Here is a 19,034-nt window from a genome sequence, read left to right as displayed (position 1 = left end):
CAATGTCTAATGACAATGTTTAGATTTTTAAGTTGGCTCCCCCAATTTGACAAAGGAAAGTAAATTAGAAGGCTTTATTCAGATTGGTGATAGGCATCACTTTCTGCTCAGTAAAACCAACAAGCTCGGGCTTTGTTTGCTTGAGAAAGGAAGCCGTTACAAAGCCCTAGCTACTCCATGGAGAGCCCCCCTCCCCCACCCAGGCTTCTGGATTCTAAAACCAGAGTTTGCCAGCAGGAGGGATGAGATGGGATTCTGTTGCTATGACAACGAGTCCAGAGCTGCCAAGGCGACAAAGAGCACTGTCTGCATAAACCCGAGGCCCCGGTGTTGCTGGGAGCTGCCTGGCCTTCCTCTCCACCTTCCCCCCTTATAAAAAATGCAGCCAGAAGTTGCTTTACATTGGATTAAATCCTTTCCCTCCGGGCCTTTTGTGTGGCCAGATTCTCAGTGTCTTCTCGCCATTGCTGTGTTCCTCTGAAGAGCTCCCACATCCCTGGGCGGCTGAAACCTCCATCCTGTGCTGGGATGGGCAGCCTCTGAGGGACGGAGACACCCTGGCTACAAGGAGAGGAAGGAGGGACATCTCTTCTCCTTCGTGGGGATGGCGTGGGCATGGGGAGAACTTAGCCAGCGTCTCCCCCTCCCTGTTCCCTCGTGGCAGGCAGAGCCAGAGGGCTGCTGGAGCCTCATAAACTAGCAGGCCGCATCCTTCCATGGAAAACAGGCCCCATTTCCCAGCTGAATCTGTTAGACTGTTAGAATAGGCATAAACATTGCCTATTTTGTGGTGGTTTGATTTGACTTAAAGTGAATATATTTGAATAAAAATAAAATGCTTTAAATCTTGCAAAGCAGCCATAATCTTGCATCTCGTCATGGTATAATGGTGACCGTGGGCTCTCACGGGATGTGGAGGCAGAGCTCAAATCCAGGCAGGTTTTACTGAACCAGAAACCCAAAGAGTATAGGCTTAGGGCCTGGATCTCATTGATAGGAGGAACGCTCCAGGGGAGCCGGCTGAAAAGCTAATTGGAGACTTTTCAGCATGAGCTTTTTTACACCTTAGAAATCAGCAACATTGGGGCTTGCTTCATTGTTTTCTTAATTGACTAGATATAAGAAAGTGATGTAGAAAATGTTACTGCAGATTAAACCTAAAAGTATGCCCTGCATACTCTTTTTCTTTTCTGGAGAGCTGGTTGTTAAACAGTTATCAGTATCGCCCTAGAACTCTCAGTTGAGCAAGCTCCTGCTACCTGTACAGGTCAGCACCTTCCCCAGAACTGCTGTCCAGGAGCACCTAGAGGTTCAGTGACTTACCCACAGTCGCACAGCCAGCGTGTATCAGAGGTGAGATGTGAATGCAGCTCTTCCTGGGCTTGAGACCAGCTTTCTGGCCACGAGCCCCATGCTTCCTCTATATGAATAGAAGCCCTGGGACAGACTGTATCTACTGTTCTGAGGAGCAACCAAGCCCTGAAGTAGGGGGCAGCGCCAGCGACCAGAAGGTTAGCAAATCAGGAGTGAATTTTACAACCTTCAATGACTTCCTTCAGCTTCTACAATAGGAGAAAGTGTGCTAAGAAGGACATACAGGGGTATGTGGCCTTCTAGGGCCTGGGGTGCGGCCCTCTGGCTGAGTCCGAGTTTGACAGAGCGAATCCTTTTATTAAGGGGACTTTTCTGTGAAGTTTGGATTCAGTCAAAGGGTCGCACTTGAGGAACTAGAGGGCCACATGTGGCCTCGAGGCTGCAGATTCCCCAGCCCTGCAAGAAAGAATGGCAACTGTGGGACCTTGAGCAAGTCCCTTAGTGTCTTGGGACCTCCTTTTCTCATCTGTAAAATTGGCCCGCCTCCAAGGTCCCTTGCTGCTCTGGCCAGGGTCCCATGAATCCCTTCCCAGACCACAGACAAACACTCATTTGTCATTTAGCATCGCTCACATAAAATCTGTCTTCAGTTGGCCAGTGATTTCTCTGTCCCTGGAAGAACTGAGTCCCCTTGTGCTAGTCTGTCTCTCCCTAGCTGGAGCCAAATGACCCAAAGAGATCCTACTTGCGTGCAAGGATGGCTCACGGCCTCTGTTTGCAGAGAGGACTCTGAGCGCTTGGCTTCACGGGGCACCTAGGGGCCCCAAACCTGAAACCATCGCTTCCTTGGTGTCAGGGCCCTCCCACCTTGAAGTGCAGAGGAGGAAGAGAAGCAGAAAGACCGCCAGGGAGGCCGTAGCCTTGATATTCAGGGACTCTGATGAGAAGGTGGGCGAGAGGAACTGGGTGGGAAAAGGCTGGGATTGGGAAGTGAAAGAGGCCCAAGGCTGACAACTTCTCACATTGTAAATACTGTCTTCAGGAAGAGAATCTGGGGGAATGACTGGCCAAACAGGTGCAGGAATGGAATGGAGTGTCATTGTGCCTTAAGGAATGACCAGTGAGAAGAATCTGGAGCAACACAGGAAGATGACCAAGGCAGGGCAGAGTAAACAGAACCAGAACAGTTGAACAATAGAATGTGAAAGGAAGCCCGACCAGGAGGCCAACTCTCACCCAGCAGACAGGGTGTGGGATGTGGAATTGGCTAGCCAGCCCATCTGATGTGACATCTGCCCGTGTCCTCCCAGAGCACGGCCCCAGAGGCCTCAGCTGGTGTAGCAGGCATCTTGCACCCTTCCTCCTGACAAGGTGAGGTTACCCATGGGGTGCATGAGATGTCCACTGGGCGTGCAGTGGATCGAGTGTCAGGCCTTGAGTCATGAGGACCTGAATTCAAATCCCACCTCAGACACTCACTCACCTGATGCGTTCCTCAGTTTCCTTATCTGTAAAATAGGGTTAATAATAGTGCCTGCGTCCCAGGGTTGTGAAGATCAAATGAGATAACATTTGTAAAGCACTTAGCACAGTGCCAGGCACATGGTGAGCATTGTGTAAAGGTCAGCTATAGTTGTCAGCATCAGCATCTCACATTTCTCTGATGACATCCTTTACTGTGGTTCCTTATTTGATCTGTGCTGCTCTGAATCATACTCAGAGACTGTTGTATCCTACAAATACCACACAGCAACATCACTAGAATGTGGGTGTTTTAAAAGATGCCCTTTTGTGTCTGGGGAAGTTTGGGGTCGTTAAAGGATTTTGCGATTTCCCAAAGGCCAGTGCATCTTAACAAAAAAAAAAATTTAAACCAGCATGTGAAGGTGCTGAATTTAGCAAGCACCAGAAATCTCCCCCCAATATGGAATTGATGAAATCATAGCAGATAATTTTTTAGATATGCATAGGAGTCATTTCAGAGTGAACTCTCTCTGTCTCTGTCTCTCTGTCTCTGTCTCTGTCTCTCTGTCTCTGCTCTGTCTCTCTCTCTCTCTCTCTCTCTCTCTCTCTCTCTCGCCCCACCCCGTCACACCATGGACTAAGTCAAACAAAGATCAGAATTACAACAGCTGTAATTATTTACCTATTTCACTGAGCTCAGTTCTCTGAGAAAACAGGAAATATTTACAAGTAACAACATTGAGCATCATGGCTCGGACAGATTTAGCAGGTATAGAGAAGTCATCACAACAAGATCATAGAAAGATCCCTGAAATCGCCTCAGATGGCGAGCACTTGATCTGTTTGCCAAGTGGAGAAATATGGCAGCTATGAGCAGCACTAGTGTATGTGCTGATGGTGAGTTGTATCTCAGCTGTGAAATAATGGAGCGCCATTCATCAGGAACTGCTGGGAAAATGGAAAAGATAGTCTACATGGGCCTGTGATGTTGTGATGACTTCTTAAGCTCACTGACCACTACAAGACCTCTACAGTGGGATCCATAGGCCCTCAGAAGAGATTGCGCTAACAATTCACAAAAAAAAAAGAGAAAAACCTAACAATCTATACATAAAAAAGATAAGACCTAACAGTCTATATATACAGGCCAAACTAAACTGTCACCAAAACTATGTGTTGCCCAGATTATGACACCCAGTTAGAAGGGCCATTGAGCTGCGCCCCAATCCAATAGGAGGATGGACATAGCCGAATTGCCTTTAGCATATTGTGTGTCACTTTGGGCCACACAAATTGTGCCTCCATATTTCTTCCTGCCACAAAACCCTTCTTTCTAACATCTGTACTCTCCCAGTGATGCTGTGTGTCTGAAGTCATGGCACGCCACTGTCTCAGAAGAGTCAGGGCTGTCATGAGGATGAAATGAAGGACTTTGCAAATTTTAAAGAGCACTATAAATATGTCATTTATGATTGTGAAGGCTTTTTAGGAGGACCGAGGCAAGAATCGCCCAGAATAATGAAGACAGAAGGGTTGTGATGGCGCACCGTAATGTGCAAAGTGCACCGTGATGAGGGCATCACGGCTCCTGAGATGTTAGTATTCCTGACTCGCTTCTGCATACCGTGGGCTTCATGTGCTTGTGATGTGCAGGAAATTAATGTCTCATGACTCATCTTGAAAAATATAGGTAGTGGCTACATACCTGTTAGTCATTAGCATGCAAATATGATGTGGAATTGTTTTTAAAATGGAAATCCGAGACTTCCCTCTTATCTTATCCTGTCTGCTTCCCTCCCTAAGAACTTCAATACCATTTCTTAAAAATAAAGTATTTTTCTCCTTTAGAAATACGAAAACATGGACCTGGATAAGATCATTAGTGTGACGGAAAATGCCCTGGCTCTGAGGTCAGACCAGCTGGCTCCAGCTCCCAGCTCTGACACAGCAGTCTGACTTCAAGCAAGTCACTTGATTTACACTTCTCTTGGCCTCAGTTTCCTCATCTGTACAATGGGGTGAGGGTGTTGGACTGAACGACGCCCAAGGTGCCTTCTGCCTCGAGACCTATGAGCCTAGAATCTCTGACTTCTCTCTGCCTCGGTTTCCTTATGTGTAAAATGAGGGGGCTGGACCAGATGGCCTCTTACCACACACACACACACACACACACACACACACACACACACACACACACGACCAGTTAGGTGGTGTAGTGGAATCAGGAAGACTCATCTTCCTAAATTCAAATGTGGCCTTAGACACTTACTAGCTATGTGACCCTGGGCAAGTCACTTAACCCTGTTCGCCTCAGTTTCCTCATCTGTAACATGAGCTGGGTTAGGAAATGGCAAACCACTCCAGTATCCCTGCCAAGAAAACCCCAGATGTGGTCATGGAGAGTCGGACATGAATGGAAAACAACTTAACAACAACACACACTGCCTGGAGACAAGTGACTAGCCGCAGAAAAGACTTCCCAGAGGAAGGTGACCTTGAACCAGATCTCCAGCGCATGTGATGGCTACATGTTAAGTACTGTACTGGCCAGAGCCCAGGAGGGCAGGGATGGGCCTGCGGTGCTGTGCCTTGACCCGACTGCCCAGAATGACTCGAGAAGTGGGGGGGCCTCCAAGGCTGCGGCGGCATCGGTCAGAATCACGGGAAGCTGTGGGCCCTTGGACGGGTCCTCCAGCTGCTCTGGTCCCACTTTCTTCAGGGCGTTGGATCAGACAGTTTCTAACATTGCTTTCAGTTGTAAAGTTCTGCAATTCTGATGATGCTGGAATTCAGCCATACTCAGTCTTTGTTCCTTTGCTGAAGTCTAATACTGTTATCTAGAGCACCGTACTGCCCATGTGAAATCATCCACTCTCCTAACGTCCTGCTGAATGGCTGCCTGTGGCCTGCTCATTACTTTAACAGTGAAAAAGAAGCAGAAGGGAGGAAGGGGTAAAAAATACATTGGGAAAATGTTGTTTTCTTCATTTTCCTTTGGAAGTAGTGGTGATTTACACATACCAAATGTAAATGAAGCCAGCATAAAATAGACACAAGATCCAGGTTAAGTATAATGGATGATATTCAGTCAATCAAGAAGCATTTATTAAATGCCTACTGTATGCCAGGCATTCTGCTAAGGATACAAAAAAAAAAATCAAATAGTGCCTGCCCTCAAAGAGTTTACATTTTAATCATCAAAACAACCCATTGTTGTTGTTGTTCATTTGCTTCAGTCATGTCTGACTCTTCGTGGCCCCATTTGGGATTTTCTTGGCAGAGATACTGGAGTGATTTGCCATCTCCTTCTCCAGCTCATTTTACAGATGAGGAAACTGAGGCAAACAGAGGTTAAGTGACTTGTCCAGGGTCACCCAGCTAGTAAGTATCTGATGTCAGATTTGAACACAGGAAGAGGAGTCTCCCAGACTCCAGGCCCGGCACTCTGTGCGCAGCACCATATTGGTTCCCCAAAAAACAAGGTCTACACCTAACATATACAAAATATACAGTCAGTGATTGAGTAATAAATAAATGCAAGGTAATTTGTGGGGAGAGGCACTAGCAGCTGGTGCAATCAGGAAAGACCTCATTCACAAGGTGGTGTTTCTACTGAGTCTTGAAGGGGCAGCCTATGCAAAGGCTAAGCAAAGAGATGAAGTGACATGTGAGAAACGGCCGGCCTGGAGGGAGAGAGTCAGGGTGTGAAAGGCTTTAAACGTCAAACAGAGGACTTCGTTGATCCTGGAGGCGCTGTGGAGCCACAGCAGTCCGTGGAGCAGGGGAGGCTGGACCTGCCGTGTTCCAGGAGAAGCGTGCGGCCTCCTTTCTTTCCCCATCGATGGAGAGCAGACTTGTACACTGGCACACACAGTTATTCACAGCCCCATTTAGGGTGTTCAGCTTCACTGCTCTTGGGGATTCTGCGTGGCTTCCCTTCAAGAGAACAATGATTTTTTTTTTAATTCATGAGCAAGAAAATTATTGAATAAATACAGTCATATCATCATCACAGTAGCAGCTAGCAGCTAGCATTTACAGATCACTCCAAAGTGTTCTTCACCACAACCCTGTAAAGGACATACTAATTTTTATCCCCATTTTATAGATGAGGAGACTGAGGCTGGCAGAAGTTAAGTGGCTTGCCTAGGGTCCCACAACTAGTAAGCATCTGAGGCTGGACTTGAACTCAAGTCTTCCTGACTTCAGGCCCAGAACTCTTAGCTACTATACCACCTCACTGCCTCCATTCAGGGCATAAATGTCAACGATACCATGAACTAAAGTGCTGTATTTGGAGTTAGGAAGAGCTAAGTTTGAATTCTGCCTCACACATAGCTGGGTGACCCTGGGTGAGCCATTTAACCCCTCTGCACCTCAACTTCCGCTTCTGTAAAATGGGACAATGGTGTCTACCTTCCAGGCTTACTTTGAGGATCAGAGGAGATAATATATGTAAAACACTTGGCAAACAGAAAAGGCACTGTATAAATTTGCTACTCCCTGGACCCATTTCAAGACTTTTAGCCTTCCTAGAAGGGGGGTATTGAGGAAGAGGCCCCGGGCGGTGTTATACCCAGGGGAGCATCCAGATCCCATTACTACAAGCTTGCAGCTTTTGGGCAGAGGCCCTGGGCAAGGAGTGAAATCCATTCTAGTTACAGCCTTTTTGCCCTAGAGCAGCCGCGGCATTTGTCCTGAATCTTAACCCAGTGATTCAGGATCCTGTACCCACTGCCTCTGTAGACGGGCCAGCCATCCACCCCTCTCTGGGAGATCAGCTCTTGTGCCAAAGGTCAAGGCCATCCCAGCGTTCAGCCCAGAGCCTGGCGCAGGGGAAGCCCTCACAGGCCCTCCCTGCCCTGACACGGTCTCCCTGACTTCTGGGGAGCCAGTGGCACGGGACTACAACCCCTCCCTTTGCAGATGACTCCTAGTTGTTCCCCATACTTGGCATTCCGCCTTTGGTTTGGACAAGCCAACCCAAGTCCCTGGAATGTGTTCCCTCCTCATTTCCTCCTTCCGTCCTTCACTCAGCTCCCCACCACCTGTTGTTCTCTGAAGCCTTCCCTGACTAGCCCCACCTCCACTTCCTGGGCTTCTTCCTTCTTTCAGTTCACCTTGGTTTTGCGTCTGTGACCATCAGGCAGTCAGTCAACAAGCATCCAAGTGTTTACTGTGTGCCAGACACTGTGCAAATCGCTTGGAATCCAAAGGAAGATGGAAACCCAGTAACTTCCTTAAAAGAGCTCCCATTCTAAGGGGGGAAATAGCATGTCAGTAACTAGGTAGCAGTGAGCCTGGGTGGTGATTGGGGGAGGGGGCGCCTGGGAAGTGAACTCCTGCACGAGGTAGGATTGGAGCTAAGTCTTAGAGGAAGCCAGGAGGTGGCGGAGAGGAGGGAGAGCATTCCAGGCATGGGGGGCAGACAACGAAAAGGCCTCAAGTCAGTGGGGGGATGGTTGTGTGGGAGAAACAGCAGAGAGGCCTCTGGAGGTAAACATGAGTAAGGCAGGAAGGGGCCCACTTGTAGGGGCCTTTAGGAGGCAAACAGCTTCTGTTAATTCTGGAGGGAATGGGTTGCCTTGAGAGCTCATTGACCGGGGGGATGCCCTGGTCAGACGTGTACCTTAGGAACATCAGCGCGGCAGCTGAGTGGCGGATGGTTTGGAGCGCTTGGAGACGAGGCCGGAAGACCAACCAGGAGGCTGTAGCTGTAGGTCGGGTGTGAGGGAATGAGGACCTGCAGCAGGGCAGTGGCAGGGGAGAGATGCCAGGAAGATGGAATCTACAGGACGTGGCGACGGGTGGGATGTGGGGGTGGTGACACAAGGCGGTGAGCCCAGATGTCTGGGAACATGGTGGTGCTCTCGAAGTCAGGAAGAGGGGAGGCTTTGGGGAGAAAGATACCGAGGTCATACTTGAGCATATCCTGCTTCAGATGTCTGTGAGATGGCCCGAAGTCAGTTGGCTGTGTGAGGCTGGGGAAAGGAGAGAGGTGAGGGGTGGATATGCAGGTCTTGGCATCATCTGCCAACAGATGATAGTTGAGTCCATGGAAGCTGAGGAGGTCACCAGATGAGGTCGTCCAAAGGGAACCCTCGCAGTTAGTGGGATGGCCAGGATGGAGATTGAGAAGAAACCATTGAACAGATAGGAAGAGAACTGGCCAAGAGCCAGGGTCACGAAAGCCCATAAAAGGAGATTATTCAAGAGAAGAGGGCAGCCGATCATGTCAGAGGCTGCAGAGAGAGTGAGGAGAATGAGGATTCTGAAAAGGCGATGCAATCCCATCCTCGTCGATTTCTCGGGCAGCAAGGTGGCACAGTGGATAGAGCACTGGCCCTGAAGTTCAAGAGGACCTGAGTTCAAATCTGGCCTCAGACCAAATACTTGACACTTACTAGCTGTGTGACCCTGGGCAAGTCACTTAACCCCAACTGCCAAAAAAAAGGGGGGGGGCAATGCAGAGATCATTGAGGACTTGGGAGGAGAGATTCAAGGAAAACAAGGAAGTCCGAAGCCTGGCTGCTGAGGCTTTGGAGGAGAGGACACAGCAAATGTAGAGAGTGTTTTCAAGGAGTTTTATCTGAGAAGGGAAGGAGAGCCAGGCGCAATGGTAGCATCAGTTGTAAGTGTGGGGGGTATGGACGTGTTTGCAGGTGACATGGAGGCAGTGAGTGGCCAGGGAAGGACTGAAGGTTAAAATGTGCAAGAGAGGAGGGGTGAAGATGGCATTGGAGGGGATCAGAGGTGTGTGTTGAGGGGTTGTTGACCTTGGCAAGGAGAAAGGGCAGCTCTACACGTGAGACAGGCATGTGGCTATCAGCACCACCCTCCATAAGACTGCAGACTCCTTGTGGATAAGGACGACTTCATCTCGGTGCTCGCATCCCCAGCATCCAACAGAATACTTCCTACCTAGTTGGAATCCAGAGCATGTCTAGACAAGGACGACCCATCAGTGAGGGGCCTAGAAACCAGAAGCCCAGAACCTGAGAGTGGGAGGGAGACCACAATACAGCTCCACCACAGACCCCCACAGCACTCAGCCAGTCTTAGCCTGTAGAGCTGCAGTAAATGGGAAATCGAAGCAATCTGTCCTGCTTCTGGATGGCTGTCATTTCCTAAAATCTCCTTAACAACTTCTGGTTCTTTCCTTTGGAGCCCAAGTGAACAAGCTGTCTGTCTTCTGTGTGATGGGACTCCATATACCTGAAAACAGTGAGCATTTCCCACCCAACTCTTCTTTTCCTCAGGCTAAATATCCCCCAGCTCTTCAGCTGATCATCTGGCACAGTCTCAAGGCCTTCCCCATGTAAGGTCGTCATCCTCTGACTGGCCTCATTCCCACCCGGGGGCTGTCCAGGACCAGATCCGGTGGGTAGGCCTATAACCTTCTTAGGCCTAACGCCAGGCAACTTCTTTTTTATTTATTTAAATTCTATTTTCGTATTATGAACTTCACAAACATGATTTCAGTATACAAAGAATAGAAAAAGGATTGCCAATGAAACCATCAACTTGTATTACGTGATTTGTTTTTTTAAAGGCTACATTAACTATAGCACGATAGTAACAAAACCACCTTGTTTGCCTATCCCTTCTGAACTCGTGTCTGCTCATCTGTTTTCCTTTTGGTTTGGTTTTTGGACGTCCCTGTGGGCACCCAGACGCTCCCGCAGGACCCCCAGTAGAAGCCCTGACTTGTCAGAGCACCACTGGCCTTGCCTTTCTGCTCCCACAGGGCGGCACTTTGCCTACAGGTGGGGAGTGCGTCTCGCTCCCAGCCTCCTGGAGCCAGGCTCGGCCAGCCGCAGGGCTCCTGCTCTTTATGCTCCGTCTTCTTCTGCATTTCTCTTTCCCTTGTCAGAATGCCCTCCACCCTGCATCAGCTCATTGGGCATGAGTCTTCCCAGGTTTCTCCACGTCTCTCATCTTTGTCATTTCTTATAGCATAGGAATGTTACATTATATTCATGATTTTGTTTCCAGTTCTTTGCTGCCGCAAAAAGTGCTGCTGTGACTCATTTTGCACATGGAAGACCTTTTCTTTGAACTTTTTGTAGGTGAGGGGGGACCTGCTTTGTAGTAAGAGGCAGCGTCAGGGTCAGGAAGGCCTGGGTTCACGTGCAGCTTCGGACAGTGGCTGAGTGACTCCAGACAAGCCTCTTAACTTCCCAGTACTCTGGGGTCAGCGAAGGCGCTGACCTGCCTTGGTGGAAAGAGTTCTCTCATCTGGGAGTTCCCCATACCAAGGAGCACAGTCTCTGTCTCTATCTCTGTCCCTCTGTCAGGGCCTAGCTGGAAGTGCTAGACCTGGAGACAAGAAGAGGTGGGTTTAAACCCTTCTTCAGATCCTTGACTTCTGTCTGCCTCAGTTTCCGCAGCTATAAAATGGGGGTCACGATAGCACCCACCTCCCAGAGTTGTGAAGACCAACACGTGTTGTGTGTGATAGCTCTTCCTTCTCACTTTGTGTCTCATTACAACAGATGAAGGCTAGGTGAGGGAAGCCATGGCAGGTTTAGCCTTGAGAAAAGAACACTTGGGTGTGTTTTGGGGGTGGAGGGGTCTAAAAATACTTCCAAGTTGTCAAGTAGAAGAGCAATCAGGTCCGGTCTGGGTGGGTCACTTTGGGGAGAACTGAGGGTGGAGGCTACCACCAGGAAGAAGTGGGTTTGATGTTTAAAAGGACTAATGTGCAATTAGAGCACTCCAGGCATGTAATGGCCTGTCCCTAAGGCCAGCCATCCTCTCCCACTGGAGATGTGCCAGTAGAGTCTGCGTCACCTCATTGACTGGATGTTGTTGAGGGTATGGGATGGACCTAACCCCAAAAGGTCCCATCCAGCCGGGAGCTTCAGGGATTCAACTTATCTGTTCTTACTGGGGAAAATGCGTGTTAAAAGCAAAATGTTCACTGTCGCATTGTTTGAAACATTCTATTGGGGCAGCTAGGTGGTGCAGTGGATAGAGCACCGGTCCTAAAGTCAGGACCTGAGTTCAAATCCGGCCTCAGACACTTGACACTCACTAGCTGTGTGACTCTGGGCAAATCACTTAACCCCAACTGCTTCACCAAAAAAAAAAAAAAAAACCCTATAAATGGAAACTATAGCATAATTCGGTGATATGTGGTTTATTAAAACATTCAACATAAACATGTAGGCTTGTGGCCTTTGACAGCTGAAAAAATGCTGTGGCTAGATTTCTTCCCACTGGAGAAGAGGTTGATAGAAAATACTGTTTACAGAAATGTAACTTGGCAGTGCCCCAATGATAAAACTGCTGAGGGGAAGAGAGCGCATATCCTCACTTATCTCCTGTGTCCTTACACATAAGTATCAGTTTATTGCAACATTGCTATTTATAGCAAAACATGGCTGGGTTCTTTAATTGGTGAAAATACTTTCTACATCTTTTATTTTAAAAGTTTGCCATTTTCTTTCTAATGTTGGTAACACAATAATTCCCCTAATGTTTTTACATGATCAGTAAACCAAGGGAACTTTTTTCATTGTGGGTCCATTTCCCATGCCCCAAGAGTCCAGCTTTGCATCTTTCTGCCCAAACTCCTTGTCATGTAGTAAATGTTCCCTCCCAGCCAGAGGAGGCAGCTCCCTCCCTGAGCACAACAAAGTACACACGTTGCTGTGGCCCAGGACTGTTTGTTTTGCACAGGGATTAGTCAGGCCCTTTGGGACCGCCTTCAGTTGCACCTTGGGCTGCCTATATTAGTCATTCGCAGGCAGGAAGAATTTTCTTTTACTGCTCTAGCTCCTCCGGCAAACTTCGCTGGTAAGTGTATCTGATTCATGTCAACAGACGTGCTTCTTTAGCCTACCTTTGTGTTGGGAGCACAGCTCCCAGCTGGATTTGGGGGTGCTCCCCTGGAAAGTTAGACAGCCTGGCAGAACTTTCAGAAGAAAAAGCAACAAGAACCAGCAGAGTCCAGTACAGCACTTTTGATCCCTGTGATTTAAAAAAGGGGAAATACGTAAAAAGGGACCTTCAAGTATTAGGGGCTAATCTCAAAAGCTTTCTCTTTGCTATCCTGCTTATTAGCCAAAAGCTAATATATAATGTATCATAGCCAAGAATAATACATAAATCTTGGATGAATCAATGTCATCTACATTTGCTTACCGTATTAATCAGTTTGGAGAGTCAGGTGTGTGGCCAGTATAGACGATTGAGGCATGTTTAGTTTATTTTTATAATAATATAATACATGATATATATCATATATTATAATATAATAATAATATTTTGATAATAAAGATGAGGTAGCCTAGAATGGGATTAAACTGGTAAGGATATTCTAATGTGATGTTATAAATGATTTGTTCTTAACAGTAAAACTTCTGTAAGTCTTTCTTGGTAAATTAGAAGCTTAAGATATAAATATGTGAAAGCAACAGCCTAAAGCACTGTGGTTTTAGGGATTCATTGTGTTGTTTAGCGACAGTGGAGAAGCTGGAATCTGTCCCAGAGTAGAAGCCCTGGTGTCCTTTTGTATACATTTACCTACAGAGTCCCAAAGTCAGGAGAAGGTCAGAGGATGAAGCCGCTGCTTTCTGGTGGCTGGCTGGGCTGGGATGGTGTTGACCGTCTGTAGGCAGCTTAAGCTCTTCTAGCTGTGGATGGCGGGACAAGATCAAGGACAGAGCTCCTCGGCGCTCTTAAGTTCAGCCCCTAGGTTCAGTCACAAGTTACTGCTTTCAGGAAGTTAACTCATCAAGATTATAGCAGGCTATGCTGACGACTTTATGTATTCCTTAAAAAAAAAAAGCAAAAACGATCCATCTCCACAGCAGCCTGTCTATGCAAGTCACACAACCCTGTGCCTCATCTTGCCTGTCTGTAAAGTGACAGGCTTAGGCTGGATAGTCACCAAAGCCCTAGCCAGCACTGGGAATTCCAAGGTTCTCCTAAGATCTCTAAAGCTCTGATGGGAAGACCAACTTGGACTCTTTAAGAAATCGGGTCTCAGCTGCTATTTTGTACCACTAGCATTCGAAATTTACACATCTGAGTCCGGTGAGGGTGTCTGGGACACAACATACTCTTCAGGGTAGTTTCAGTTTTGAGTTTCATATTCTTAGTTTGATGTTGTTTTCCTGCAAGTGTTGAAGTTCGTGCTCGAGTGAAAAGCATTTACCTTAATTACCCTTGAGAAACCATTTTAGCCCAGAATCAAGTGCTCTGACCCACCAAGAAAAGACTTGGAAATATGTTTCTTAAAATGAGATGAAACTTGTAAAAGCTATTCTAGGGGCTGGCTTTATAGGGTCTTGAATCAATGAAAATATAAAAATTCTTGGGTTTACTTAAATTTTTAGTAATATTCCTAAAGGTTTATTAGAATATGAGATGTCATTTGTATGGTTTTTTTTTTTTTAAGTTTCAAACTAAACCTTGATTCTAGTAGAAAATTTCTAGAATTATCTATGAAAGGAGACCTGTGTAATTAAGCAGTTAATTAACTTGGATGCCAAGAGAGAGATTCTATTTTAAACATAGGTACTTTCTTTAAGGCAGAAAGAGCGAACATCATTTTAGAAGTCATTTGATTCCTTTGAATTTCAAGCATTCAAGTGCATTTTTCATTATAAGAAGCCACTAAAAAAATTGTGTATAAAATTAATTTTCATAGAGATTTGCAAACTATGTTATCAAGTCCTAGTTATCCTAAAGCAAAGTACTTTTAGTAAAACCTCCCTGATTGACCAGTTTGACTCAATTTTAATAAGGGGGTTCTTACCTCTTGCTTTAGTCTATAGCCTGGTTCTGTAGTGATGTTGGCACAGACTGCAAGCTCACCAGGTAATTTATATCCACTTCAAAAAGATCAGTTTTCCACGCGTCAACATTCTAGGGTCTTCACAACCTTGTTTTACAGATGACAACCACCACAAAGTTGTACTTGAAAGAGATTTCACAAAATTCCAAGAATTCTCATGTCTAGCCTGGTCTCAGGCTGCTCGACCTGGGCTGGCTTTCCAACATCATCAGAGCATCTGTAACAGGTGATGGAGCGACAATTGGCATAAAAAACCAGGACTGTATATATCAAGCCGTGCAGATTTACAAGACCATCAGTTTAAAAATACACTGCCCTGATTTTCTGTAGCCTCTTTCAGGTTCATGCCAGAAGGCTGACATCTACGCCACCATTTCTGACACTTCTAGATTACATAATTATACTGACCCTTGAGAATGATGGAATCGAGTCTGGCCAACATAGGGCGTTACCTTCTAATCAAAAGAAATCATTATTGTCCTGTGAAATCTGGCCTCATGAGGGACCATGGGATTAGTTGAAATTTGTATTAAAAAAAAGAAATTTGTATTAAGATATAAGGTTATTTTTATAAAGCAGAATTTAAAAGTGAGCCTTCAACAGCCTGCTGAGAACCCTAGTGTAAAAAAAAAAATCCAAGAGAGACAGTGTGGTACGGGGATTGAACTAGTTTGAAGACCTAGGGCCAAGCCCCTCCTCTGTTCTATCCTGGCTGTGTGACCCTGGGCAAGTCATTTTCAATGCCCCAGACAATGCTGTAAGACTCTTAACTTGCAGACAAGTGTCCAACTCTCTGTATTGGTAAAGGGATTTTCCTTGTCAGGAAGGTCTGATTTAAAAAAAAAAAATCTACTTCTCCATCAATCCTGGTCTTCTTTCTCTAATAGTGAGTAGCCCTGAGGGGCCAGGAGTCAGAGGCAGCAGAGGGTAACAATTTCCTAACCACATGATGCATTGGAATCTTGGAGCCACACATTTCAACGTTCATTTGATAGGATATGAAAATTGTCTTTCTAGGTTCCCATAGGAGGCCCACACCCTTGCCTGGACATTTCTATACTGTTCTTCCCTTTTCAGACAACTGATAATAGCTTCGGATTTTCAAAGCACTTTGCATACATTATCTCAGTTGATTTTAATAAAAATGGTATGTAATTATGCCTTCTGAAAAGACATCAGTTCTCAGAGGAAAGCATCAGGCAGCAAGTGTCAGTTTTGCGGATGTGCAAATTACTGCCTGTGTCCCAGGTTCCCCAAGAAGGGGCTGGAAGGCCGCTCCAGAACTCTTCTGAGGAGGAGTGACCTTTTGGACGATGGGGGAGAAGGGCCTAGGAGGCAAGGCCACAGTAACTGTCCCCCATACCCATGCATCAAGTTCAGTTATTGTTGGGTTGGGTTTTTTAATGGTTTGGGAGCAATCCACTTCCAGGAGGTAAGGACCTGAACTTGGGCCATGACTTGTCACAGAGACATAGGAAAGGGATTGAACCCTGAGGCTAAGACTTTGAAAGGGGTATCTAGTGCCTGTTGTCAGAATAGGAGCTATTAGACCAGCCAGTGAGTAGGGAGCTGGGCTGGAGCCATAGGGGAGGGCATCATGAGATAATCAGGTCTTGGAAGAACTAGGGTCAGAAAGGGAAGAATTGAGCCTAAGAAGGGAGACCTCGCTCTGAGTGAAGAGGGGCAACCTAGGCCTCAGGGGTCCCAGAAGACAGAGCCTTGAGGGCCAGGCCACACACAGGTGTAAAGTTGGGGCTGCATCTGACCATCACCAAAGATATCAGAAAAGGAAGTAGGTTCGACCTCCTGAGCCTGAGGAATGACTCCCATTTCTAGGGCACCCAAAAGGTAAACTAAGGTGATGTCATCGATTTGGACATTCCCTCCCATAATGCATCTTGCTCCCTGTCGTTGGCCTCACCTTTGTCTCCTGTGAGATTGCCACAGAGGGTCCACCTAACTTTCTGGGAGCTTTCCTCCCGTTCCTTTGACACTTGGTCAATACCAGTGGGCCACTGGTCCATCCATCAGTTCTTTCTCTTACTCCATGATTCTTGTCAGTAGCTATAGATATCAGAGGATGCTCTCCAGAGTTTCAGGGTTTACCCGAGCAGCGCAAGCCCACAGCAACCCTAGGAAGTTGGGAGTGAGCTAGACAAGCAGTCCAAATGCTACAAGAGTGTCCTGAATATATTAAAAAAGAAAAGTGGACTCCAACATGTGGTTTGTAGTCACTTAGTCCAAGTGCCAAGTACGGTGCTAAGCACCAAGGGTACGGAGAAAGGAAAGACACACTCCCTGGCCACCCTGCACTGTCTGGTGGGAAGAGGCTTCCTGCAGAATGGGGGATTCAAGCTGAGTCTTGGAGGAAAACAAGGAAGCTGAGAGGAAGAGGGACATTGGGGAGGGGGTGAGGACCACCCGTTAGGCAGCAGAGAAAGCCTGGACAGGAGTCCTCTGGTGAGAAAAGGTGACCAACCCGGGGAAGGGCTTCTCATCCCACTGAGCTTCCAGATGCCCGAAATGTCAGGCGTCACACCGATGTAATGAGGGATGTTCTGGCCTCTCTCTCCTCCCTCCCCAGGCCTGACTCCAAAGGGAAGGCATAGGCGCCTCAACTTTACCTCGCTTATGCCCGTGATGCACAGCCCACTTCCGCCCCGTTCACCCTTTTCATTCGTTCTGTGCCTGCCTCACCACCGGGAGATCATCAGGTCCTTGAGATTGGGCCTTGTCACATCTGCTCATATCTGCCTTTGCACCCCAGGGGCGCCCCAGCATCCTGCCCTGCCCTAGTAAATAATTAGTGAATTTTTATGGAACTGGATTCTGACCATGTTCCTGTGGTTAGGAGCAGAATATCCTTGGCCCGGCTCCTCCCCAGAGTCCCCGAATCCTTCCCAGCACTTGGTGGCAACTTCCCAATCCAGGCCGCAGAGACTGAAGTCTAGAATACAAGGAATGTCAAAGTTATTTAGAGAGATCAGGAAGGAAAGACTTGATTCAACCTTTACCAACATAAAGGTTTGAATTAGTATGTTCAAGATATCATGCTGTGTCCTAGAGATGGAAAAATCCATCCATCACTAGCCCGGCCCCCAAGAAGCTTCCCATCTGAGAGAGAACTCATCCCAGGAAGTCAGACCAACCCCAATTTACCTGGTAAGGCCCTAGAATAGGTGACGAACTTGGGTAGACTCCTGCCTTGTTTATCATAAGGGATGGTGAGCTCTCTTGGACTTCTCTCCTCTGCCCGTACAGTATTTCCATAGGGATTGTTCCCATCTCTTCACCCCGGGAGTCATGTCATATCACAGCCTTGAAAAGGTCAAGTCTGCTGAAACTCATTTAAATCACAAATAAGATAGCATGGCTCTAGATTCCCCAGGAGTGACTTTTAGCTGAGGCGTGGTTTTTGCTTTTCACCTCTCTGATGTGACTGGTACAACAAAATCCTGTTTTTACAAAGTAGACTTGAACTAAAATCAATCCAAAACTGAAGCAAATTCATATAATTTCCTATGAGCTTTGTTGGGGGGAAAAAAGGTTTACTTTAAATATTAGTGGACAACAAACAAGACTAGAATCTTTTTTTTCCAAAATGTAACAGATGAAGGCACAGAAAATATCTGTATTTCTAGTATGCTAATTTCTAGAGTACAGAAAGTCATTTCCTCAGACTAATTATAATCAGCTTGTGGTTTACCCTACTTTTCTCTTCGATGTATTTACATGCTGCGTCCCCTCTAGCAGGCTTCCTTATGCCGCTACTAAAGCCAGCCCAGAATATCTGACCTCCAGGTTGGGCATCTATAATAAAACCTCAACACATGTTAGGTAGGAATAAGGTGCGTCCTTGGAGTTACCGTTAGGATCAAAGAAGGCAGTGTTAAGATGCATTTCGGGTGGGAAGGAGGAGCCTGAAACCTAAGTATGTCACACATACCTTTTTTCTTTTTTTCTCTTTTGCCGTGATTTATCACCTGAAATAACCCAGAAGCTCGGATAGCTGAGACATGAATAAGCAAGAGTATGACATACTTGTGAAAATGGTGGGTATCCGAAATATTTCCAGTTCCATGTGTCTATTCTGGGGCCTTCTCACCTTTAACTTCAAAGGAAAATTGATCGTGAGAGTTGAACCTTGTACCTGTTTATCCAGCCTGCTTCCCATCTGCTTTCCATCTTTTCTTATAGAAACCAAGATGCCGGCCAGTAGCCCACCACCGTCACTAGGGGCTGGATGAGACTTGTGTTCTGGCCTTTGTTGTTCCACAGCTGGATGCAAACCTTCCTAATTCTGATCCTGCTGCCAAGTTCTCTCTTGTGCCTCTGATTTAAAATATCATCTTAGAATGAAACCACTTCCTGCCTTCTAAGTATCACAGTTTCCTACAATGTTTTAGTGGGCGCCTTAACCATTTAAATACGATGTAAAGCTGTAGACGCG

The 19,034-nt window shown here is 46.7% G+C and overlaps 1 protein-coding gene and 1 long non-coding RNA gene across 9 annotated transcripts in view; one reads left to right on the top strand and one right to left on the bottom strand.

The window, feature by feature from the left end:
• NT5C3A (5'-nucleotidase, cytosolic IIIA) overlaps nucleotides 1-19,034 on the top strand; it is an 80,790-nt gene that overhangs the window by 34,054 nt on the left and 27,702 nt on the right. Inside the window, exons 1-2 of one of the 4 annotated variants that reach the window (XM_027863839.1) lie at nucleotides 11,923-12,579; nucleotides 18,582-18,636. The exons of 2 other annotated variants lie outside the window; for them this stretch is intronic. In XM_027863839.1, the coding sequence (XP_027719640.1) occupies nucleotides 18,601-18,636 (36 nt within the window). In that variant the 5' untranslated portion in view covers nucleotides 11,923-12,579; nucleotides 18,582-18,600. Of the gene's footprint in view, nucleotides 1-11,922; nucleotides 12,580-18,581; nucleotides 18,637-19,034 lie in introns of those variants that run through there. One more of the 4 variants, XM_027863840.1, reaches the window with a different exon arrangement.
• On the bottom strand, nucleotides 6,150-18,599 carry LOC114044407. Of its 5 annotated transcripts, none has more exons than XR_003569231.1 (7): nucleotides 17,744-18,599; nucleotides 17,419-17,531; nucleotides 16,506-16,716; nucleotides 14,546-14,801; nucleotides 13,309-13,476; nucleotides 12,626-12,753; nucleotides 6,150-6,714 (listed from the first exon to the last, which is right to left on the bottom strand). It is a non-coding gene; the product is annotated as an uncharacterized LOC114044407 (long non-coding RNA). The 5 variants fall into 5 exon arrangements; XR_003569230.1 differs by lacking the exon at nucleotides 6,150-6,714 and adding an exon at nucleotides 8,251-8,759; XR_003569232.1 differs by lacking the exon at nucleotides 6,150-6,714 and having other exon boundaries at nucleotides 12,576-12,753; nucleotides 13,309-13,558; nucleotides 17,744-18,569.

This window comes from Vombatus ursinus, unplaced genomic scaffold (assembly GCF_900497805.2).
Source record: "Vombatus ursinus unplaced genomic scaffold, bare-nosed wombat genome assembly UNPS02014773.1, whole genome shotgun sequence".
In the NCBI taxonomy this organism is placed as follows: Eukaryota; Metazoa; Chordata; class Mammalia; order Diprotodontia; family Vombatidae; genus Vombatus; species Vombatus ursinus.
The sequence above is the reverse complement of the archived record's forward strand: the minus strand, read 5'-3'. Positions and strand labels throughout refer to the sequence as shown.